The sequence below is a fragment of the Convolutriloba macropyga genome, chromosome 12 (assembly GCF_964194025.1).
Source record: "Convolutriloba macropyga chromosome 12, txConMacr16.3, whole genome shotgun sequence".
Classification (NCBI taxonomy): Eukaryota; Metazoa; Xenacoelomorpha; order Acoela; family Convolutidae; genus Convolutriloba; species Convolutriloba macropyga.
Window position 1 is genome coordinate 13,875,546 of NC_134479.1, and position 26,878 is coordinate 13,902,423.

The window sequence follows — 26,878 nt, forward strand, 5'->3', positions numbered from 1 at the left end:
AAATTGTGAATAAAGTCAACGGAATTTGCGGAAATTAAGAATAAAGTCACCTCGCAATTCACTCTATGTTCTCAAAAGTTTAAACCTCGATAACTCCCTGTTAAAAACAATAATAAAAAAACTCTTTTTAATTCCATATTCTACGCTGGACGAGCTTTCTAATGATACCAGTCTCAATTCTCTACGATTAATATATCGATCGGCCAAAATTGTCTGAAGAAAAACCATTTGAGTATATAGTTCCTCCCCTCCTCAAGAGGGGTCGGAACAATTATCTGACCTCCATTCAGATATTATCAAAGAATTTAACTGATTACACTTAGATAAATTAGTAGACACGATACTTCGATCTTATTCGATTTCGATATTCTGTGAAGAAAGATTTGGAAGAAGCTTACCGTTGACGAAGGATCAGAAGTTGGCTTGTAATCGCAAATCCTTTTCTCAAGATCTTCGTCTGCTCCAACTTTGTTACGGATGCAAATTACACAGTTGAGTTTCCAGAGCTCATTTGCCTCCCTACTGCAATCGTCATTTACACAAAAGATCTTGCATTTGTCAGAGTCTGATGTGCTCGTGAGGATTTCTTTCTCAGAATCAGACAAACTTCGACCGTTCAAATTTTTGACACCTTTCTTCTCATCAAGCGTTTGCTGTCTAATATTGTCGGCATCCAAAACAAACGAGACATCTTGAGCTCCACTACCACTCAAAAAATGTTTTGGCAAGGAAATTCGCGACGAGTTTACAAAAGAAATGGTTTTTAGTCTTTCAGCTGACTGAAGGAACTCACCAGAAAGGACATCTGACTGCTCCGAAACTACATTGAGCATTGTCACATTTTCAAGAATTCGATAATTTTTGAATGGTCCGATTTGAGAACATTCACCTTCCACTACTAACTCTTGAATCTGCCAACTAAATTTTTTCCAGGTTTCTTTTAACGCAAAGTCAGTCAGCGAGGACTCCATTAGGTTAGAAATAATTAATTTTGGCGTTCCAAAGACTTCATCTTCAAAATTTTTCACTGGTTGTCTTCGAAATTGGAGCATGTTTAAGTTAATCAAGGAACCCGTTGCTTTCAATTCTAAGTTTGCGTTGCTCTCCAGTATCAATTGTTTTATTTTTGCAGAACTCTGAAGACCTTTGATCGTTTCACTCATTGTGTCTTTAATCAGGATGTCAACTTTTTTTGCTTGCTTGTTCAGAAGCTTCGTGAAATCTATTTCTCGATAATCGATCTTAGAAACTTCTATTAACCCGTCCTTGATAGTGCAACTAATCAATTCCACTTCGTCAGATGACTTCTCTGTACATTGACAACTTCCGCACATCTTTGCAGATCGCACGTTTCGGTCATTGGTATCCGCAATTTTGACGTCTTTCGGCGACTCTGGCTGCTGAGCGCTTTCCACATTTGAATTCATTGAGTTCAAATCCAAAGGTTCTTTTTGCAATTCATCACTGGGAGGTGAAGTGGTGGTCTAAAAAAAAACATTTGAAAAAAACATTTGGTGATTTGAAAAATGATTAGCGCATACTTTCCATGAATCTTCCCAGGTTACCCACCTCAAGAATTCGGTTGAAAAACTTTTTCTAGAGTTTGCCACAAGCTGCCTGGCAATTTTATTATCTAAGACATCTTAGTAATTTTTGTAAGGCCTTAGTACGGCGCCTCATTGATCTTGATACGGCCTTAAAACGGCTACTACGAAAACTTATAACCGTCGTTGTAGCTGAAAATCTATTAAAACAGTCTACCAAAGCTTCAATTTATTCGAACGATACAAAGCAAAGCAACGTAAAATCCAACAACGTATAAGCATTAGTAAGATCAAGACAACAAGTGGTTTTAGACGGCAATTTTTTTTGATGCTCATTTGGCCGGTATTTTGTCTGATCATGGATCATTTCAATGCCGGTTATCATTTTGCGCCGATGAATAAAAAAACCGAAAACTATATAGCCGAATCATGTCTTATTTGATAGGTCTTATGATTAGATTTACTTAAATTCATTTTCCGAGCTTTGTACGTAAATTGGAAGGATTTCCATGCGTATTTAAATACTCGATTCCGATTGGCTAATAAAAATGACGCAGACAAAAGGTAGTGTTCAAAACTTTGTCAGTGGGACAACGATTACTGAGGAGGGTCTAAAGTATTCGCTTAAAACTACGTACCAGCCTCTCCCAGATGCCACCTTCGGGTGGCCCATTGGGCGGGTTCAATCTCCATTTAATGCCTCTTAGGGCAACTCTGCTGCAATGTTGATAGTGTTCCACTTTTCGATATTCTCGCGTAGTTCTTTTTCTGTGCCAACAAAATTAGTGCCAATTTCTGACCAAATAATGGCAGGTGTACCCCGACGGGAGACGAATCGCTCCACTCCCATTACACACGAACTGGCGTCCATGGACGGAACAATTTAAACATGAACGGCACGAGTAGTTAGGCATGTGAAGAGGAAACCCCACGTCTTCTCATTGGTCTTACGCAAAGTAACGTAAAAGGGGCCGAAGTAGTCGAACCCGGTGTTTTTGAAGGGATGAGACTGGTATGCAAGTCTTTCTACTGGGAGGTCAGCCATGACGGGTTGAATAGTGGCAGCGCGGAACATTATGCACGTGACGCAGTTGGATTTAATTGAACGCAGTGAGGATCGCAATTTTAGGAAGGTATAACGTTCTTGTACTTTAGCCCGGAGATAGTCAATACGTTGATGATGATTTTTAACGTGAGAGTGCTTAGACTTTACAAATACATGGCGTGCGTCGAGAACGATAGGACTTTTTCCATCAAAGTCAACTTCGACCAACTGTTTGATGCAGCCGGCCGATCGGATTAGACAAATTGGTCCAATAAAGGGAGAAAACGGAGCAGTATGGCTACTCATCTTTTCTCTCCGCATTACAAGATTTCCCTTGCACAATGTACTGGAGATGACGCTCGGCTTCGTTAAGCTGCGTGGGGTCTATGATGCGACCATCGGCAGTACGGTAACATTCGTGAGAAGGCAACAGGCGGAGTGCGTACGCTGTTATCCGCAGCAACTTTTGATAAGAACTGTACTTATCGAAGGGAATTAGTTGCGGGGGCGGTTCTTTAGTCAACCTGGTTACGGATGCAGCCTATGATAAATTGGTTTCATCAATTTCCTTAGTTATTGTACCAAGTTTGATGTGTTTAACTACTTCGGTTCTTAGACCGAACGCAAATTCCTTGGTTCATAATAAATATGAACCCCTCACCCAGCTACTTGATTGCAAAACCTCAGCGGACATACCAGTGGAGTACCGGCATCTGCCGGATTATCGCTTGTGGCAACGTGGTTCCCTTCGTCAACGCTAGTGTGTTCTAAAATCTCTCATACACGGTTTGCAATAACTATTGGCTGCTTGCTTGTGGAGTTAAACCACTGCAAGACAGTAGTGCTATCAGTCCACATAAAAATTTTGTTAACATGGACCGTAAGGGACCCACAGATGTCTTGTTTCTACAGAGCATCCAGTAGGGCAACTTACAGCTCTAGCTTTGGAACTGTCATCACCTTCATAGGTGCAAATTCTGTTTTTGGCCCGCTTGAAGTGTTTACTTGAGCTCGGAGAAATGCAACAGCGCTGAAGACCTCTTGAGAATTATCGCCAAACGAAAGTAGTTCCAGGTGTTCAAAATTTCCCGAAAAGTAGCTCCTTGGTATAGCAATTTGGGCAAGTTCGGTTAGTTCTACACACCATTCGAGGAACCTTTCAACGGTGTCTTTTGGTAATTCATCGTCCCAGTGCTGCCCGCTGACACGCCAGATGTCCTTTAGTAACAATCGGGCACCAACAGAAAATGGTGCAACTACGCCATTGGTATCAAATACCTTAGACAAAAGGCTCAATGCCAAGCGTTGTGTTAATGACTTAGTTACTGTACGGGAGGTACCCCGACTCACAACTAGAGTATGGTTGTTGTGATCCCATTTCAACCCAAGCACGTGCAGAGATTCCTCCTTAGATGAGTCGATAACTTTTGGTTCGGTGGACTGAGGTGACCCATCAATTTGATCAGCCAGAATTGGCGCATTGCGTACAAGCCTAGTAAGCTTGAACCACCTAAATGGAGAAGATGCACCAATTCCTTTGATCTATTGAGAGCCCTCTCAACCGATTCCACCGAATCCAAGTAATCATCCATGTAAAATTTCTCTAAAACGGCATTGGTTGCTTCTGGATACTGACCTATGGTTTCTCGGGCCGCTCATTGCGATGCATAGTTAGCGCATGTGGGCGAGTTTTTAGCCCCAAATATATGGCGCGTGTATTGATACACGACAAAATTTGTCGGGAGGTCCTCCCTCCACACAAATTGCATTGATGGCTAGTCACAGTCAGGGACACCAACCCGAAGGAACATACCCTCGATAGCTGCGGACACGGCGAATTGATGTTGATGGAATCTAAGTAGCACATAGATTAGGTTTTGGAGCACTTCGGGGCCATTGAGCAAAGACTTATTCAAAGAAGTACCGTGGAACTTTGCTGCACCATTTAATACCCTACGCAATTTTCCCGGTTTGTTCGAATTGGTTACGGGATGATGTGGTAGGTCCCACTCTTTATTCGACCGCTGCTCGACCTTGTGAGCATCAGGGACTCTAATCAAGTAACCTTTTCCCAAGTCTTCACGGATGGTATTAGCATACCTTTCAATGATGTATCTCTCGAGAGCCGCTTTTCGAGAGACTTGAGCTGTACCAGTGACGAAAAGTAGTTATTCGGGAGCTGGATGTTGTCATCAACCCATAACATTCCGACATCGTATCTTTGTCCGTTATGGAAAGTTGTTGTTCCAAGTATTTCCTGCGCGCGAGCATCCACTGCGGATCGTGGGTCAACTTGTAAGGGACCCACAGATATCTTGTTTCAACCGAGCGGCCAGTAAAGCAGCTTGCAGCTCTGACTTTGGAATTGTCATCACCTTCATAGGTGCTACGCGAGCTTTACCCAGGACAAATGCAAGCTCTGTTTTTGGCCCACTAGAAGTGTTTACTTGAGCTCGGAGAAATGCAACAGCGCTGAAGAACTCTTGGGAACTATCGCCAAACATGTGTAGTTCCAAGTGTCTAAAGTTTCCCGAAAAGTAACTCCTTGGTATAGTGATTTCGGCAAGCTTTGTTAGTTCTACACTCCATTCAAGGATCCTTTCTACAGTGTCTTTTGGTAATTCTTCATCCCAGTGCTGCCCGCTGACACGCCAGATGTCCTTTAGTAACAATCGGGCACCAAGAGTAATTGGTGCCACTAGGCCAATGGGATCAAACACTTTAGACACTAGACTCAATACCAAGCGTTGTGTTAAAGACTTAGTTACTTTACTGGAGGTATTCCGACTCACAACTAGAGTATCATTGTTGTGATCCCATTTCAACACAAGCACGTGCGAAGAATCCTCCTTAGATGAGGCAATTACTTTTGGTTCGGTAGACTGAGTTGACCCATCAATTCGATCAGCCAGATTTGGTACCTTGCTTACAAATTTAGTAAGCTTGAGCCCACCTAGATGGAGAAGATTCATCAGCTCCTTCGATCTTTTGAGCGCCCTCTCAGGTGACTCCGCCGAATCCAAGTAGTCGTCCATGTAGAAGTTTTCTAGGACGGCTTTGGTTGCTTCCGGGTCCTGATTAACATTGTCTCGGGCCGTGCGTTGCAGTGCATAGTTAGCGCATGTGGGCAAGTCTTTAGCCCCGAATATATGGCGCGTGTATTGATACACTACAACATTTGTTGTGGGGTCCTCCCGCCACAAAAAACGCAGTGATGGCTGGTCGCGGTCAGGGACACCCACTTGGAGGAACATACCCTCGATATCTGCGGACACGGCGAATTGATGTTGACGGAACCTAAGTAGTACGTGGATTAGGTTTTGGAGCATGTCGGGGCCAGTTAGCAAAGACTTATTCAAAGAAGTACCGTGGAACTTTGCTGCACCATTTAGTACCCTACGCAATTTCCCAGGTTTGTTCGGGTTGATTGCGGGATGATGTGGTAGGTACCACTATTTACCCGACCGCTGTTCAACCATATGGGCATCAGGGGTCAAGAACCCTTTTTTCGAGAGATTTGAGCTGTACCGGTGACGAAAAGTAGTTATTCGGGAGCTGGATGTTGTCATCAGCCCATAACATACCAACATCGTATCTTTGGCTGTTATGAAGAGTTGTTGTTTCAAGTATTTCTCGCGCGCGAGCATCCACTGCAGATCCTGTGTCAACCTGTTTGTACGCGCCGTACGATTCCATATCATACCATGACTTAACCTGACAAGCTGGTTCATAATCCTGTTCGACATTGGCTTTGAACGCGTTGAGGCTAAACTTGAACTTGATGGAAGTGGGCCTCTTAAAACTGGATCTAGGACGGCCAGAGGTGGGCAGGTTTCTTGCATAGATTCAACGTCAATGATGTCGGAACCTACATTTAATGTTTCCCTCACATAGTGACGTACAGTGAACGCTTCGAAGTCTTGATCTTCATGAGGTGTCACAGTCAATTGAACCACCTTTGTGTCGATGATTTCTTCTGTGTTTATACCCTTGACGCTCAGTTTTAAAGCGGTACCCTGCAAACCGAGCCCATCTGCGAGACTATTGGACAACCAAGAGTTACTGCAAGCGATATCGCATAAAACCAACGCCGTAGTTTTAGTACCAGATGAATTAGTCAGTTTCAATTCCATGTACTTGCAAGTCAATTCTACTACTTCCATTCAACTTCGAAGTATTGTTGTTGTTGTTTGTTGAGGGTTTAGCTGGAAAAACCTTTTCAGCTCCGTGAAGTAAGGTGTTATGGGTGCTGTTGCAACCGCCTTTTCTACATTTACGGGGACTTTTGCACTGCCTCAACATATGTTTATCTTGCAAACAAGAGAAGAGCATTGCCTCAGCCACGACCTTGGCTCTCTGCGTGGGGTTCTTTTCTGCGGTGGTTGCCTTTGCATACAATGCAATAAGGGATTGATGTTGACGGAGAACTCTGTTGCGGCTTAAAATTACTCTTGTGTTGCGTATTTGCATCCAATGCCTTCGAAGCAAGTTTTGTTCTTGTTACTGAGTTGTTGATATCCTCGGTCCTTGCTTTAGTTGCGGTATTCTTCTTTAAATTGTGCGCTTCGGCCTTCTCCTTTAACCGTTCATTAAAGTCCAGAAGAGTAGGTTTCACCCAATGCTTTTTGACGGTGAAGAGTGACTATGACGCCTTTGTATTGGGTGGAAGCTTCTGTACAGCAGTGTTGAGAAACCCAGCACTCTTTGAAACCGAATCATATGACAGCGACTTAAATACGCCGACAAGACTAGAAAGGAACCCTGAAAATTTAATGATTTTATCGCTATTGTGCATCTTCAATGGTGGAAAGCTGTTGAATTTGTCCAAATGTGCATTTATGAACGCCCTTGTACATTGCGCCACTGTAAACAAACTCAACTATTGCTGTTTTAGATTTACCAGTTATGAGGGTCCTAAAGTATTTCAATTTTTCATAATCAGTTAAGGACTGATAGTCAATTGCGCTTTTAGGTTGACCACAACTTTCGTGCCACTGTAGGGGATTACCTCTGTATTGGGACAATTTCCATTCAGGGAGCGGATCATTCTTCTTGCACGTTATGGCGTCAACTAACGCCTTAATAATGTTTGCGCTTTCGATGGCTGGCTCAGGAGGCGTGGAATGCAGTGGGCCAACCCAGCACAACGGTGCAAGTGCTGTAAGACCGTACATGGGAGGAATAATTAGCGTGACAAAGGTGGGTCGATGATAGTTGCGTACTGAATGGGTTTACTTGCTTGCTACAGGTTGCATTTTAACATTTTGTGGTGCAGTTGTCTGTGAGATGCCATGGCTGATGGCGGAGTTAGCAGTGTTTGGGAGTAGTGTCGGTTGAAAGTTATTGTAAACGGCTGCATACTGTGTCACCTGATTTATTTTTGTGACGTTATTCTGAAGGAAACGCCACAAGTTTGAGTCAGGGTTAAGGTTTTGGGGGAGTTTCGGTGTGTTGGGACTCGGACGGGAACTTGATATTTAATTAGATGATGCGGCGCAATTATGTGCGGCTGTACCACGTGTGGGTTCAGAAATGGAGAGAAGTTATGCGGTAGATGGGAGTTAAGGAATAGTGTTGCGTTTGGAATGTTACTTTGAGGCTGAGTCTGTTGTTTTGGAACATGAGGGATGGGCAGATGTTATTGACACTGGTGCCTTTTAGACACAAGAACTAATTTACTTGTAGGTTTGTTGAAAAATCAGGTACAAAAATGGAGTTTGATGGTGCCAGTACAGGATTTGGTGGCCGGGGGCTTTGCATAGGTGGCAGAAGTGGTGGAGGTTTGACACTTTGCAAGGAAGTCTGACTTTGGTTCCCTGGATTCTCAACACCACTACCTGATTGACTATTTGCGTGGCCCACCCCTTGGTCATTGCCATATTGCTGAATTTGAGCATGGAGGTATTCTCGATACAACGCCTCCTGTTGAGCAATAGAAACGGCAACTCCTGGCGCCGTGTACTGAGATAACTTTTCAAGATGGTTCAAATTACCAGGAACAGTACCTAAGTTTTTGGTCTGTACGACATCTATATTACTCTGACCGTTAACATTGACAGCTTTCAAGTCTGAAGGCATCTGCGAAGCTTGATTCATTGTCTGAACTTTGGTTTGTTGCTGTTCTATATTATTGTTATCAATGGCAGTGTCTTGAAAGGGAGGTTGGTTGGTTGCTGAACAAGGACATGACAAATTCGGTTCACTTGAGGCGGTCCTTGTTTTACCGTCAGGAAACGAAGTTACCCAATCTTCAACACATTTCTTGCTTCAAATTGATGCCCTATCTTTAAATAAGTTCAGTTCACTTGAGGGATGGCTAAATAGCGAAAAATTATCCATCAATTCCGCCTCGTTTAATTTAGCTGCGGCAACGCGCTGGCGATGAAACTCCTCTAATTCCTGAACTGCCATCTGATCTAATTGCATTTGTGTTTCAAGCTCCTTTTTACTCTTGACAATTTCTTGCTTGTGTTTAGCGAGGCGCAATTCAATTTCTTCTTTTTTTGAGCCTCTTCGCGTTTCAGTTTTGCCATGAGAAAGTCACGTTTACGCTGGCTAGACATGGTTGAGGTTGTTAAAAGCGAAGTTCTATTGGAAGGACTCTGAGGATTAAGGCCTACGCATACGATGTTTTGGTCAGGGACTGAGTAATTATAACTTCCAGCCGCTTGCAAAAAATTCATCATTGATCTTGATTACATCATCCAACCATTGCTCAAGGATTGGGTAAATTGAATCTGGGTTCTCGGTTTTGCCGGCCAAGTCGAAGAGTTCCTCGCTTTTCTGTACCATCTTACAGAAAGCATCCTTCCGCTTACAATCAAATCGCTCAACTTTAACCCTCCTGCCTTGCCGATGTCCGGCGCAAGTGATATCTTTGTGGATGTTACGTAACTCAGACTTGCCATTAGATCTTGCACTAAAAAGCTTCTTCTGATTTCTCAATTTCAAGAAACTTCCAAACAGGTAAACGGGATGAGGATTTTACCGAGCCCAATTGACAACGATTTGATAACCGAGCCGCCGACGAGCAGTAAATAAGTTGCCAAGTAGCTCAGTTCCCGGCGAAAGTGAGCAACAAGATGGAGCGTGTAAGCAACGCCAGATTGAATGGGGAAACAACCGGAGTAGGATTGCCCTGCAAACTACGCAAGACTGAACCGGAAAACAAACGGATGGAACAAAAGAGCCGGGCGAATGACGCACGAATAGGCGAGCGGGAGGGAAGCACCGGGCAAATGGAGCAAGGTGAAACGGGGAAAGAAGCGCACGGAAGGATATGTCGGGCAGATGGAGCGCGACGAAGCGGAAAGCCGGGAAAGAACGGGCGTGAGACGAGCACAAGACAATTTTGGAGGTGGGAAGAAATATACTAGCAGACTACAGCCACCAACTCAACAAATAGAATTAGCCGTAACTCTAGAGCAAACTAAAGTCACACCCTAGGAAGGAGTAGAGAAGATACTGCAAGGCAAACCAGCACAAATCATTAGGTGGCTTGATAAACCAAATACAAAGTAATTTACGGCAACGAGGTCGTATACTGAAAGGTGGAAAAGGTCAAGAAAGTTACTAGCCATAACTCCGGAATAAAATTAAGTCACACCCCAGTAACCTCCAGACCCAAACAATCAAACAGCATACTCATAATACTAAACAAATTTCTGTATGACCGTACATGGGAGGAATAATTGGCGTGACAAAAGGGTGGATCGAAGTTAGTTGCCGCACTGAATGGCTTTATTTGTTTGCTACAGGCCGCTGCGTGGTTACTATTAACATTTTGTGGTGCAGTCGTTTGTGAGATAACACGGCTGATGGCGGAGTTAGCAGTGTTTGGGGGTAGTATCGGTTGAAAGTTATTGTAAACGGCTGCATAATGTGTCACTTGATTTACTTTTGTGCGGTTATTCTGAGGGAAACAACATAAGTCAGGGGTAAAGTTAAGGGGGAGTTTCGGTGCTGTGGGACTCGGACGGGAACTTGGGAGCTAATTTGATGATGCGGCGGGATTATGGGCGGTTGTACCAGGTGTGGGCTCAAAATTGGAGAGAAGTTATAAGGGAGGTGGGTATTAGGGAGTTGTGTTGCGTTTGGAGTGTTACTTTGAAGCGGAGTCTGTTCTTGTGGAACATGAGGGATGGACAGATAAAATTGACCAGCTACACTGGAGCTTTTGGGACCCAAGAGCTGAATTACTTGTGGGTTTATTGAAAAATCAGGTACAAAAATGGAGTTTGTTGGTGCCAGTACAGGTTTTGGTGTCTGGGGGCTTTGCGTAGAAGGCAAAAGTGGTGGAGATTTGACACTTTGCACAGCGGTCTGACTTTGGTGGCCTGGATTCTCAACACCACTACCTGATTGACTATTTGCGCGACCCACGCCTTGGTCATTGCCATACTGCTGTATTTGAGCATGGAGGTATTCTCGGTACAACGCCTCCTGTTGAGCAATAGAAACGGCAACTCCTGGCACCGTGTACTGAGATAACATTTCAAATTACCAGGAACCATACCTAAGTTTTTGGTCTGTACGACATCTATATTACTCTGACCGTTAACACTGACAGCATTCAAGTCTGAAAGCGTCTGCGCAGCCTGATTCATTGTCTGAACTTTGGTTTGTTGCTTTTTTATATTAGTATTATAATTGGCAGTGTCTTGAACGGGAGGTTGAGTGGCTGCTGAACAATGAGAAAGGCACGTTTACGCTGGCTAGACATGGTTGACGTTGTTAAAAGTGAACTTCTATTGGAAGGACCCTGAGGATTAATGCCTACGCATACGATGTCTTGCTCAGGGACTGAGTAGTTTTAACTTCTAGCCGCTTGGCAAAATTCATCATTGTTCTTGGTTACATCATCCAGCCATTGCTCAAGGATTGGATAAATTGAATCTGGGTTCTCGGTTTTACCGGCCAAGTCAAAGAGTTCCTAGTTTTTCTGTGCTATCTTACAGAAAGCATCCTGCAACTTTAACCTTTCTGTTTTGCCCATCTCGGGCGTCAGTGATATCTTTGTGGATGTTACGTAACTCAGACTTGCGATTAGATCTTGCACTAAAGAGCTTCTTCAATTTCTCTTGTGATTCGGCCTTTATATTAAAATGGGTGATTTCTTAATTTAAAGAAACTTCCAAACAGATAAACGGGATGAGGGTTATACCGAACCAAAATGACAACGACCTGATAATCAAGCCGCCGAAGAGCAATAAAGAAGTTGCCAAGTACCCCGCGAAAGTGAGTAACAAAAGGGAGAGCGTCTGACGCGCGTGTAAGCAACGCGAGACTGAATGGGGAGATAACCGGAGTAGGATTGCCCTGCAAGCTACACAAGACGGAACCGGAAAAGAAACGGACTGAACAAAAGAGCCGGGCGATTGACGCACAAATAGACGAGAGGGATGGAAACACCGGGCAAATGGCGAAAGGTGAAACGGGAAAATAAGCGGACGTAAGGATATGTCGGGCAGACGGAGCGCAACGAAGCGGAAAGCCGGGAAATAACGGGCGAAAGACGGGCACAAGACAATTTTGGAGGTGGGAAGAAATATACTAGCAGACTACAGCCACCAACTCAACAAATAGAATTAGCCGTAACTCTAGAGCAAACTAAAGTCACACCCTAGGAAGGAGTAGAGAAGATACTGCAAGGCAAACCAGCACAAATTATTATGTGGCTTGATAAACCAAATACAAAGTAATTTACGGCAACGAGGTCGTATACTGAAAGGTGGAAAAGGTCAAGAAAGTTACTAGCCATAACTCCGGAATAAAATTAAGTCACACCCCAGTAACCTCCAGACCCAAACAATCAAACAGCATACTCACAATACTAAACAAATTTCTGTATGACCGTAGATGGGAGGAATAATTGGCGTGACAAAAGGGTGGATCGATGTTAGTTGCCGCACTGAATGGCTTTATTTGTTTGCTACAGGCCGCTGCGTGGTTACTATTAACATTCTGTGGTGCAGTCGTTTGTGAGATGGCACGGCTGATGGCGGAGTTAGCAGTGTTTGGGGGTAGTGTCGGTTGAAAGTTATTGTAAACGGCTGCATAATGTGTCACTTGATTTACTTTTGTGCGGTTATTCTGAGGGAACAAACTGCAGCAGAAGCTAAAAAAATTACAATAATATCTTTGTAGACTATGTCTGTTGGGAAAATCAGGAGACAATCTAACCGTAACTGCAGCAGAAGCTTAAGTCACACCCTAGACGGTAACAGGACCAAATCAACCTATAATCATACAAACAGTCAACAACATGAAGCAGCAAATAATGATATACTATAATAGGGGATCCAGTAAACGAGGAAGCTGAAAAAGTCCGGGGACCAACTAGCCGTAACTGCAGAACAAACCTAACGACACCCTAGAAAACAACAAGACCAAAACAAGCAACCAGCATACTAGCATGATCATCGTACCGCAACAAACACAACATACTTCATCATATATGACAGCATACTACATCGAAGGAAAAATTAGATGGAGAAAAACAACGCTGAACGCAACAAAAACGGAATGACCGGATACGAAATCAAAAAACGAAATTTTGGGAGAGCGACGTTGATGAAAAAAACTGGAAATCGTGAATGGTGAAGTTAAGGAACGAAAAAGAAGCGGACGGTACGTTACGAAAACGAGAAACGGAAAGAATATGATGACAGAACTTTTTTATGGGCCAGATGTTGTAAATTTTTCACACCTTTTCTCTGTATTGAGTTTCACTCAAGTAACGAACTTTCGATTGAAAACCATAATTTTGAAAAATTTGTCTAAGTTTTATGCTTTTGTCCTTTTTTTTCAAATTTTGGTCAATTTTTTTCTGCAAACTCCTAATTAGGGAACGGTAATCTAGTAAACTGGACGGATTTAAGCCCGAAAATACGGTTTATCAATATTCGGAATTGACCTTCTAAAGTTTTTAGAATTGCCTCAAAATTGAACAAAAATTTTCAAAATTGAACAATTTTAGCATAATCCTATCTCAATATTTTCTATTTCAGAAGTTATATTTTGATATACGAACCGACTTGATCAGTTTTTACAAATTTTCGACAATTCGACCAAAAACCTTCAAAATTGATGTTTTTATTCCAAAAAATTTTCTGGGGGTTAAAGGTGACCGATTGCTATATTAAACCATTAAGTTATATGCCATATATCTTGTTTGGAAATTTTGACCTGTTTAAAGGGATGGATTTTTTTGCCGTCTATTTTTATTGATATTAATTCAATGCAGAAAGAAGACTAACAGAGCGTTTCGGTTCTGTCTTACAGTCTTTTGAGAGCCCTGTCAGGCGACTCCACCGAATTGGATAACTCTACAATTGTTCCAAATTCCTCAAACATCTGCCGTAGATCGTGTTCGTGCGAGTGCCGACGTGTCATTAAAAGTAAGTTCTCATCTGACAAGTCGTCCATTTGTACACAAGCATTTCCACACCTGCAATTAGGGCATAAATTCCGTTTTCCGGAACTGTAATCTGGATCAGAATCAGATGGTCCAACTCAGACATCGAGATGATATCTCCGATAACAAGTTTTTGGTTTAAGCAGCTGTGGTTCAACTGTGTGGTACTGATTGCGTCGCTGTGGCACATTCAACGTGTACCAAATATGATTTAGGAGTCTCGTAAAGGCTTCCGATTCTAGCGAATTGACCCAATTTGTCCGGGTGATTTTGAAGTACCAAAGACCTGTATCTGGCTTTGATCTTGTCAAAACTGGCATCTGGACTGATATTGACAACACAGAAAAAGTTCAGCATCCGCTCACAATTAAACTATTTAATAAGTAAATGGTTGTTTGCAATCCCGGAGCGGTACCAAAATGTAGCTGTAAATCTATTAAAACAGTCTACCAAAGCTTCAATTTATTCGAACGATATAAAGCAAAGCAACGTACAATCCAACAACGTATAAGCATTATTAAGATCAATACAACAAGTTGTTTTAGACGGCAAGGTTTTTTTGATGCTCATTTGGCCTGTGTTTTGTCTGATCATGGATCAGTTCAATGCCGGTCACCATTTTTCTCCGATGAATAAAAAACCCGAAAATTATAGCCGAATCATGTCTTATTTGATAGGTCATATGATTAGATTTACCTAAAATTATGTTATTTTAACTTTTTCCGAGCTTTGTACGTAAATTGGAACGTTTCTATGTGTATTTAAATACTCGATTCTCATTGGCTAATACAAATGACGAATTTCTATATATTACTCGCTTTACTCAGTAACAGTCGTACTACGGACCGTAGTCAACTTTACATGATCTTAGTACGGTTTTCATTCAAGACTTATGTGGTGCGGTACAACGGCTTCAGCAAGTTTCACAAGTTCGGAATGGACTTATGGTTTTTTTGTTAGTCGGCTTGGCTTCTATTTTTAAACTTGAAGCGAAGAGTACCAGTTGAAAATTCGCAGGAGGAGCATTTATTTGAGCTGTTGACTGGAAACCCATCACGTTATCCATGGCGTCATCGGCTGTGTCCACGGGAGCCATTATATCCAATTGAGGCGTCACTGACTGTGGCTAAATCACAATTGAGTCAAATGTTACACTCATCAATGTGAAATTTTTACAACAATTAACTTTTTATATGCATTATTATGAGTTTTCCATTGCTAGCAAATGTAAGAACAAATCTTTGAGTGTTATTCAATATTTCACAGTACTTGTTGCCGCCTTGGACAAAAAGAAAAAGATCACATTTGAAGAGCTTATTGCATCAAAGAAAACTCAATAAAAGGAAATGAAAAATATCTAAATATCGAAAGTATTGCGAAGTCCTCATAACTATACCAGATTTAGGTCAAAACTCTTCACCTTTCGTCCAGGTGAGATGTCTTGGTCGGTTTCATCATACTCGTCCCTGATCAAGGAAACCGGGTTCAACTTGATTTTTTTCGATGCTCTGGTTCTCTTGAGAGATTTGGTCTTTATAGGAGTAAAACCGATCTCAGGCTGCCAATAACTTTTCGGTTCTAAAACAGCCAATGACAAAGTAGTTTTAAAAAATCATTTTTAAACTATAGCATCATCTTGATTTAAGGGATTTGTAGTTGCTCTGGAACGAAGTTCATAGCAATTATTGCCAATTTGGTGGTCTTTTTTAATGCAAACTTCTCGAGTGACTTTTCGTGCTTTCGTTCTTCATTTTTGAGTGAGCTCTATTACTCCCAGGCCGAAGTAAAACTTGTTGCTAATATAAAATTGGTTGCAGCAAAGCTAAAATAAGGGACAAATAGCGCAGTCCGTAGTGCCTGTGGTAATTAAGCAGGAGGTTAATGTTCAAATGTTTTTCAACGCAGCTGTCGTTCGAGAGCAGTTCTTCGGACATTAGTCGGTTTTTTTCTTCAAGTTGATGAGTATATCCAAACTTCCACCTTTTTAGAGATTCAATGCTATTCAAAAAACAAGATTAAACCTAACAAACAACCGATTTGCTTTTATTACTAATAATTTAAAAAACAATCAGACGTGAAACAAAACATTTTGGACGAACTAATTTTGATCTGCTAAACTCTTGAAGATTTTTATTTCATTCAGTTCATTTTTTTCCAATAATGCGTTCTGCGTTCGGCATTTCCTAGATTTATTCAAAAAATACTAATCACTTTTAGAACAGCTGAAGATCACAAATGAAACCAAATCAGACCCAGCCCTTTGATTTCAAAAATTTGAGCAAAACTATGGAAAAAAATAAACTGGACGGAATCTATGTCCATATAATTCATTTTTTTCTGCCTTTTTTCAAGATCTCTGAAGAAAGATAATAGTATAGTTACTGATTGAAAAAGAAGCGTTAGCAAAATTTAAATAAAAACTAACAAGATTCTTTTGGATCTCAACTGTAGTAAGAACGTTTTTGTCTTCAATCAGTACGGTGCGATACAACGGCTTCAGCAAGTTTCCCAAGTTCGGAATGGACTTATGGTTTTTTTGTTAGTCGGCTTGGCTTCTATTTTTAAACTTGAAACGAAGAGTACCAGTTGAAAATTCGCTGGAGGAGCATTTATTTGAGCTGTTGACTGGAAACCCATCACGTTATCCATGGCATCATCGGCTGTGTCCACGGGAGCCATTATATCCAATTGAGGCGTCACTGACTGTGGCTAAATCACAATTGAGTCAAATGTTACACTCATCAATGTGAAATTTTTACAACAATTAACTTTTTATATGCATTATTATGAGTTTTACATTGCTAGTAAATGTAAGAACAAATATTTGATTGTTATTCAATACTTCACAGAACTTGTTGCCGCCTTGGACAAAAAGAAAAAGATCACATTTGAAAACAGCCTAAAACAGCCAATGACAAAGTAGTTTTAAAAAATCATTTTTAAACTATAGCATCATCTTGATTAAGGGATTTGTAGTTGCTCTAGAACGAAGTTCATTGCAATTATTGCAAATTTTGTGGTCTTTTTTAATGCAAACTTCTCGAGTGACTTTTCGTGCTTTCGTTCTTCATTTTTGAGTGATCTCTATATCTCTCACGCCAAAGTGAAACTTGTTGCTAATATAAAATTGGTTGCTTTTATTACTAATAATTTTAAAACAATCAGACGTGAAACAAAACATTTTGGACGAACTAATTTTGATCTGCTAAACTGTTGAAGATTTTCATTTCATTCAGTTCATTTTTTTCCAATAATGCGTTCTGCATTCGACATTTCCTAGATTTATTCAAAAAATACCAATCACTTTTAGAACAGCTGAAGATCAGGAATGAAACCAAATCAGACCCAGCCCTTCGATTTCAAAAGTTTGAGCAAAACTATGAAAAAAAATAAACTGGACGGTATCTATGTCCATATAATTTTTTTTTCCTGCATTTTTTCAAGATCTCTGAAGAAAGATAATAGTATATTTACTGATTGAAAAAGATGCGTTAGCAAAATTTAAATAAAAACTAACAAGAGTCTTTTGGATCTCAACTGTCATAAGAACGTTTTTGTCTTCAATCAGTAAACTGATAACGCAATCTAATATCAACTTGTCTTCATGAATCTTGTGATAGTAAACAGTCAACCTTCTATTTCGGGCACAGCAATTTTGGTTAATCAGAAATCGACATCCCAAATCACGATCTAACGAGAAAATATTTGTAAACTCAAAGGCATGTAATCGACAGCGTTACCTATGTATTTTTTCTGAGTTACAGGCTATAACAATTTGTTGTCACTAGTGCGTGCTCTTCCCAATTGCATTTCATATTAAGATCAACAAATACAAAAAACGAATCACAGAATAGCAAACATTTGATTTAACCAAGAAGAAAGTTAAGTAGACGTCAAACCCATGTGGATAAACAGTTGTTGAGAGAAATCAAACATAAGCCCCGTTAGAGATTCATTAAGCTTGGTAAAACCAAGTTTAGTGAACTTCAATTATCACCATTATCCTCATTATTTCATTTTTAAGAGCAACTATATCATTCTCACGAAAACTAAATGGGTTTTGATGAATTTGTGACTTGTGACTCATTGAAAAAAACCATTGTTTTCAACCTAAAATAATTACATTCTTTAAAAATATTTCTAAAACTTTTGGTACTCAACATCTTGCTTAGTTCGGTTTCAGTTTGAACAAAGTTTCACTCCTTTATTTCCATTTTAGGAAGTTCGGTTCTTAAAGCATTGGGAACTTTTTGCTGCGTAAGTCTTTTTGAATTTTTAGACCGTTATTCTTTTCTCTTCGTTCATTTTTTTCTTTCCAATCGTCATTGAGCTGATTATTTGGCCACTTTTGAATATATATTAATCTTGAAAAATAACGTTAGAAACTTTTGTTGTTATATACTCATCTGTCTCAGAGGCTCAAAAAATAGGACGAGATAATTGATTTGGTTTTCCCAAAAAAGGAAAAATTTCAAACCAATTTTGCAATTGTCCAGGCAAAAATCAATGTAGTTTTTCGTTTCTCTAAAACTTAAAACTCAACTTATATCTCAAAATAGATTGTTTTCCAAATTAACCGTTTGAGAAATTGTCTTCATGAATCTTGTGATAGTAAACACACAACCTTCCATCTCGGGCACAGCAATTTTGGTAAATCAGAAATCGTCATCCCAAAACACGAACTAACGAGAAAATATTTGTAAACTCAAAGGCATGTAATCGACAGCGTTACCTATGTATTTTTTTTCTGAGTTACAGGCTATAACAATTTGATGTCACTGGTGCGTGCTTTTCCCAATTGTATTCCATATTAAGATCAACAAAATCAAAAGATGAGTCACAGAAGAGCAAACATTTGATTTAACCAAGAAGAAATTTACGTAGACTTCAAACCCATGTGGATAAACAGTGTTTAAAAAAATCAAACAAAAGCCCCGTTAGAGACTCGCTAAGCTTGGTGAAACCAAGTTCAGTGAACTTCAATTATCACCATTATCCTCATTATTTCACTTTTAAGAGCAACTTAATCATTCTCACGAAAACTAAATGCGTTTTGATGAATTTGTGACTTGTGACTCATTGAAAAAAACACATTTTTTTCAAACTAAAATAATTACATCCTTTAAAAATAGTTTTAAAAATTTTGGTACTCAACATCTTTCTTAGTTCGGTTTCTGTTTGAACATAATTTCAGTTTTTTTTTTTCATTTTAACAAATTCGGTTGTTAAAGCATTGTGAACTTTGTGCTGTGTAAGTCCTTTTGATTCTTTAGACCGTTATTCTTTTCCCTTCGTTCATAATTTGTCTTCAATTGTCATTGAGCTGATTATTTGGCCACTTTTGATTATATATGAATCTTGAGTATTAACGTTAAAGCCTTTTGTTTTTTTTTACTCATCTGTCTTTCTCAGAGGGGTCAAAAAATAGGATAAGAAAATTGATTTGGTTTTCCCAAGAAAGTAAAAATTTCAAACCATTTTGGCAATTTTCCAGGCAAAAATCAATATACATAGTTTTTTGTTTCTCTAAAACTTTCGTTCTTCATTTTTGAGTGATCTCTATTACTCTCACGCCGAAGTAAAACTTGTTGCTAATATAAAATTGGTTGCAGCAAAGCTAAAATAAGGGACAAATAGCGCAGTCCGTAGTGCCTGTGGTAATTAAGCAGGAGGTTAATGTTCAAATGTTTTTCCAGGCAGCTGTCGTTCGAGAGCAGTTCTTCGGACATTAGTCGGTTTTTTTCTTCAAGTTGATGAGTATATCCAAACTTCCACCTTTTTAGAGATTCAATGCTATTCAAAAAACAAGATTAAACCTAACAAACAACCGATTTGCTTTTATTACTAATAATTTAAAAACAATCAGACGTGAAACAAAAAATTTTGGACGAACTAATTTTGATCTGCTAAACTGTTGAAGATTTTTTTTTCATTCAGTTCATTTTTTTCCAATAATGCGTTCTGCATTCGGCATTTCCTAGATTTATTCAAAAATAACTAATCACTTTTAGAACAGCTGAAGATCACGAATGAAACCAAATCAGACCCAGCCCTTTGATTTCAAAAAGTTGAGCAAAACTATGAAAAAAAATAAACTGGACGGAATCTATGTCCATATAATTCATTTTTTTCTGCATTTTTTCAAGATCTCTGAAGAAAGATAATAGTATAGTTACTGATTGAAAAAGAAGCGTTAGCAAAATTTAAATAAAAACTAACAAGATTCTTTTGGATCTCAACTGTAATAAGAACGTTTTTGTCTTCAATCAGTACGGTGCGGTACAACGGCTTCAGCAAGTTTCCCAAGTTCGGAATGGATTTATGGTTTTTTTGTTAGTCGGCTTGGCTTCTATTTTTAAACTTGAAACGAAGAGTACCAGTTAAAAATTCGCAGGAGGAGCATTTATTTGAGCTGTTGACTGGAAACCCATCACGTTATCCATGGCATCAACGGCTGTGTCCACGAGAGCCATTATATCCAATTGAGGCGTCACTGACTGTGGCTAAATCACAATTGAGTCAAATGTTACACTCATCAATGTGAAATTTTTACAACAATTAACTTTTTATATGCATTATTATGAGTTTTCCATTGCTAGCAAATGTAAGAACAAATCTTTGAGTGTTATTCAATATTTCACAGTACTTGTTGCCGCCTTGGACAAAAAGAAAAAGATCACATTTGAAAACAGCCTAAAACAGCCAATGACAAAGTAGTTTTAAAAAATCATTTTTAAACTATAGCATCATCTTGATTAAGGGATTTGTAGTTATTCTGGAACGAAGTTCATAGCAATTATTGCCAATTTGGTGGTCTTTTTTAATGCAAACTTCTCGAGTGACTTTTCGTGCTTTCGTTCTTCATTTTTGAGTGATATCTATATCTCTCACGCCAAAGTGAAACTTGTTGCTAATATAAAATTGGTTGCTTTTATTACTAATTATTTAAAAACAATCAGACGTGAAACAAAACATTTTTGACGAACTAATTTTGATCTGCTAAACTGTTGGAGATTTTTATTTCATTCAGTTCATTTTTTTCCAATAATGCGTTCTGCATTCGGCATTTCCTAGATTTATTCAAAAAATACTAATCACTTTTAGAACAGCTGAAGATCAGGAATGAAACCAAATCAGACCCAGCCCTTTGATTTCAAAAATTTGAGCAAAACTATGAAAAAAAATAAACTGGACGGTATCTATGTCCATATAATTTATTTTTTCCTGCATTTTTTCAAGATCTCTGAAGAAAGATAATAGTATAATTACTGATTGAAAAAGAAGCGTTAGCAAAATTTAAATAAAAACTAACAAGGTTCTTTTGGATCTCAACTGTAATAAGAACGGTTTTGTCTTCAATCAGTAAACTTATAACGCAATCTAATATCAACTTGTCTTCATGAATCTTGTGATAGTAAACAGTCAACCTTCTATTTCGGGCACAGCAATTTTGGTTAATCAGAAATCGACATCCCAAATCACGATCTAACGAGAAATTATTTGTAAACTCAAAGGCATGTAATCGACAACGTTACCTATGTATTTTTTTCTGAGTTACAGGCTATAACAATTTGTTGTCACTAGTGCGAGCTTTTCCCAATTGTATTCCATATTAAGATCCACAAATTCAAAAAATGAGTCACAGAATAGCAAACATTTGATTTAACCAAGAAGAAAGTTAAGTAGACGTCAACCCCATGTGGATAAACAGCTGTTGAGAGAAATCAAACATAAGCCCCGTTAGAGACTCATTAAGCTAGGTGAAACCAAGTTTAGTGAACTTCAATTATCACCATCATCCTCATTATTTCATTTTTAAGAGCAACTATATCATTCTCACGAACACTAAATGGGTTTTGATGAATTTGTGACTTGTGACTCATTGAAAAAACCATTGTTTTCAACCTAAAAAAATTACATTCTTTAAAAATAGTTCTAAAACTTTTGGTACTCAACATCTTGCTTAGTTCGTTTTCAGTTTGAACATAGTTTCAATTCTTTTTTTCCATTTTAAAAAGTTCGGTTCTTAAAGCATTGGGAACTTTTTGCTGCGTAAGTCTTTTTGAACTTTTAGACCGTTATTCTTTTCTCTTCGTTCTTTTTTTTCTCTTCAATCGTCATTGAGCTGATTATTTGGCCACTTTTGAATATATATTAATCTTGAAAAAAAACGTTAGAAACTTTTGTTGTTTTATAGTCATCTGTCTCAGAGGCTCAAAAAATAGGACGAGATAATTGATTTGGTTTTCCCAAAAAAGGAAAAATTTCAAACCAATTTTGCAATTGTCCAGGCAAAAATCAATGTAGTTTTTTGTTTCTCTAAAACTTAAAACTCAACTTATATCTCAAAATAAATTGTTTTCCAAATTAACCGTTTGAGAAACTGTCTTCATGAATCTTGTGATAGTGAACACACAACCCTCCATCTCGGGCACAGCAATTTTGGTAAATCAGAAATCGACATCCCAAAACACGATCTAACGAGAAAATGTTTGCAAACTCAAAGGCATGAAATCGACAGCGTTACCTATGTATTTTTTTTCTGAGTTACAGGCTATAACAATTTGATGTCACTGGTGCGTGCTTTTCCCAATTGTATTCCATATTAAGATCCACAAGTTCAAAAGATGAGTAACAGAATAGCAAACAATTGATTTAACCAAGAAGAAAGTTAAGTAGACGTCAAACCCATGTGGATAAACAGTTGTTGAGAGAAATCAAACATAAGCCCCGTTAGAGACTCATTAAGCTAGGTGAAACCAAGTTTAGTGAACTTCAATTATCACCATCATCCTCATTATTTCAATTTTAAGAGCAACGAAATCATTCTCACGAAAACTAAATGCGTTTTGATGAATTTGTGACTTGTGACTCATTGAAAAAAACACATTGTTTTCAAACTAAAATAATTACATCCTTTAAAAATAGTTTTAAAAATTTTGGTACTCAACATCTTTCTTAGTTCGGTTTTTGTTTGAACATAATTTCAGTTTTTTTTTTCATTTTAACAAGTTAGGTTGTTAAAGCATTGTGAACTTTGTGCTGTGTAAGTCCTTTTGAATTTTTAGACCGTTATTCTTTTCCCTTCGTTCATTATTTGTCTTCAATTGTCATTGAGCTGATTATTTGGCCACATTTGATTATATATGAATCTTGAGTATTAACGTTAAAGCCTTTTGTTTTTTTTACTCATCTGTCTTTCTCAGAGGGTCAAAAAATAGGATAAGAAAATTGATTTGGTTTTCCCAAGAAAGTAAAAATTTCAAACCATTTTGGCAATTTTCCAGCCAAAAATCAATATACATAGTTTTTTTTGTTTCTCTAAAACTTTCGTTCTTCATTTTTGAGTGATCTCTATTACTCTCACGCCGAAGTAAATCTTGATGCTAATATAAAATTGGTTGCAGCAAAGCTAAAATACGGGACAAATAGCGCAGTCCGTAGTGCCTGTGGTAATTAAGCAAGAGGTTAATGTTCAAATGTTTTTCCACGCAGCTGTCGTTCGAGAGCAGTTCTTCGGACATTAGTCGGTTTTTTCTTCAAGTTGATGAGTATATCCAAACTTCCACCTTTTTAGAGATTCAATGCTATTCAAAAAACAAGATTAAACCTAACAAACAGCCGATTTGCTTTTATTACTAATAATTTAAAAACAATCAGACGTGGAACAAAACATTTTGGACGAACTAATTTTGATCTGCTATACTGTTGAAGATTTTTATTTCATTCAGTTAATTTTTTTTCAATAATGCGTTCTGCATTCGGCATTTCCTAGATTTATTCAAAAAATACTAATCAGTTTTAGAACAGCTGAAGATCACGAATGAAACCAAATCAGACCCAGCCCTTTGATTTCAAAAATTTGAGCAAAACTATGAAAAAAAAAACTGGACGGAATCTATGTCCATATAATTCATTTTTTTCTGCATTTTTTCAAGATCTCTGAAGAAAGATAATAGTATAGTTACTGATTGAAAAAGAAGCGTTAGCAAAATTTAAATAAAAACTAACAAGATTCTTTTGGATCTCAACTTTAATAAGAACGTTTTTGTCTTCAATCAGTACGGTGCGGTACAACGGCTTCAGCATGTTTCCCAAGTTCGGAATGGACTTATGGTTTTTTTTGTTAGTCGGCTTGGCTTCTATTTTTAAACTTGAAACGAAGAGTACCAGTTGAAAATTCGCAGGAGGAGCATTTATTTGAGCTGTTGACTGGAAACCCATCACGTTATCCATGGCATCATCGGCTGTGTCCACGGGAGCCATTATATCCAATTGAGGCGTCACTGACTGTGGCTAAATCACAATTGAGTCAAATGTTACACTCATCAATGTGAAATTTTTACAACAATAACACTTTTTATATGCATTATTATGAGTTTTCCATTGCTAGCAAGTGTTAGAACAAATCTTTGAGTGTTATTCAATATTTCACAGTACTTGTTGCTGCCTTGGACAAAAAGAAAAAGATCACATTTGAAAACAGCCTAAAACAGCCAATGACAAAGTAGTTTTAAAAAATCATTTTTAAACTATAGCATCATCTTGATTAAGGGATTTGTAGTTGCTCTGGAACGAAGTTCATAGCAATTATTGCCAATTTGGTGGTCTTTTTTAATGCAAACTTCTCGAGTGATTTTTCGTGCTTTCGTTCTGCATTTTTGAGTGATCTCTATATCTCGCACGCCAAGGTAAAACTTGTTGCTAATATAAAATTGGTTGCTTTTATTACTAATAATTTAAAAACAATCAGACGTGAAACAAAACATTTTGGACGAACTAATTTTGATCTGCTAAACTGTTGAAGATTTTTATTTCATTCAGTTCATTTTTTTCCAATAATGCGTTCTGCATTCGGCATTTCCTAGATTTATTCAAAAAATACTAATCACTTTTAAAACAGCTGAAGATCAGGAATGAAACCAAATCAGACCCAGCCCTTTGATTTCAAAAATTTTAGCAAAACAATGAAAAAAAAAAACAAACTGGACGGTATCTATGTCCATATAATTTATTTTTTTTGCATTTTTTCAAGATCTCTGAAGAAAGATAATAGTATAGTTACTGATTGAAAAAGAAGCGTTAGCAAAATTTAAATAAAAACTAACAAGATTCTTTTGGATCTCAACTGTAATAAGAACGTTTTTGTCTTCAATCAGTAAATTTATAACGCAATCTAATATCAACTTGTCTTCATGAATCTTGTGATAGTAAACAGTCAACCTTCTATTTCGGGCACAGCAATTTTGGTTAATCAGAAATCGACATCCCACATCACGATCTAACGAGAAAATATTTGTAAACTCAAAGGCATGTAATCGACAGCGTTACCTATGTATTTTTTTCTGAGTTTCAGGCTATAACAATTTGTTGTTACTAGTGCGTGCTTTTCCAAATTGTATTCCATATTAAGATCCACAAATTCAAAAAATGAGTCACAGAATAGCAAACATTTGATTTAACCAAGAAGAAATTTAAAAAGACGTCAAACCCATGTGGATAAACAGTTGTTGAGAGAAATCAAACATAAGCCCCGTTAGAGACTCATTAAGCTTGGTGAAAACAAGTTTAGTGAACTTCAATTATTACCATCATCCTCATTATTTCATTTTTAAGAGCAACTATATCATTCTCACGAAAACTAAATGGGTTTTGATGAATTTGTGAGATGTGACTCATTGAAAACAAACCATTGTTTTCAACCTAAAATAATTACATTCTTTAGAAATAGTTCTAAAACTTTTGGTACTCAACATCTTGCTTAGTTCGGTTTCAGTTTGAACATATTTTCAATTCTTTTTTTTTCCATTTTAAGAAGTTCGGTTCTTAAAGCATGGGGAACTTTGTGCTGTGTAAGTCCTTCCGAATTTTTAGACCGTTATTCTTTTCCCTTCGTTCATTATTTGTCTTCAATTGTCATTGAGCTGATTATTTGGCCACTTTTGATTATGTATGAATCTTGAGTATTAACGTTAAAGCCTTTTGTTTTTTTTACTCATCTGTCTTTCTCAGAGGGTCAAAAAATAGGATAAGAAAATTGATTTGGTTTTCCCAAGAAAGTAAAAGTTTCAAACCATTTTGGCAATTTTCCAGGCAAAAATCGATATACATAGTTTTTTGTTTCTCTAAAACTTAAAACTCAACTTATATATCAATTTAACTTGTTTTCCAAATTAACCGTTTGAGAACTTGTCTTCATGAATCTTGTGATAGTAAACAGTCAACCTTCCATTTCGGGCACAGCAATTTTGGTAAATCAGAAATCGTCATCCCAAAACACGAACTAACGAGAAAATATTTGTAAACTCAAAGGCATGTAATCGACAGCGTTACCTATGTATTTTTTTCTGAGTTACAGGCTATAACCATTTGTTGTCACTAGTGCGTGCTTTTCCCAATTGTTTTCCATATTAAGATCAACAAAATCAAAAGATGAGTCACAGAAGAGCAAACATTTGATTTAACCAAGAAGAAATTTACGTAGACTTCAAACCCATGTGGATAAACAGTGTTTGAGAAAAGTCAAGCATAAGCGCCGTTAGAGACTCACTAAGCCTGGTGAAATCAAGTTTAGTGAAATTCAATTATCACCATCATCCTCATTATTTCATTTTTAAGAGCTACTAAATCATTCTCACGAAAACTAAATGGGTTTTGATGAATTTGTGACTTGTGACTCTTTGAGAAAAAAACCTTGTTCTCAAACTAAAATAATTACACTCTTTAAAATTAGTTCTAAAATTTTGGTACTCAACATCTTTCTTAGTTCGGTTTCTGTTTGAACATAATTTCTGTTCTTTTTTTCATTTTAACAAGTTCGGTTCTTAAAGCATTGTGAACTTTGTGCTGTGTAATTCCTTTTGAATTTTTAGA

The 26,878-nt window shown here is 38.1% G+C and overlaps 1 protein-coding gene across 1 annotated transcript in view; it reads right to left on the minus strand.

Annotated features, from left to right (window-relative positions):
- Positions 1-305: 305 nt before the first annotated feature.
- The window catches only part of LOC142350391 (uncharacterized), a 30,308-nt gene continuing 3,735 nt past the window's right edge, over positions 306-26,878 (minus strand). The window contains exons 2-4 of the mRNA XM_075402239.1: positions 15,426-15,583; positions 15,006-15,131; positions 306-1,484 (exon numbers count right to left, since the gene is read on the minus strand). Coding sequence (XP_075258354.1) covers positions 306-1,484; positions 15,006-15,131; positions 15,426-15,583 — 1,463 coding nt within the window. The remainder of the gene's footprint in view (positions 1,485-15,005; positions 15,132-15,425; positions 15,584-26,878) is intronic.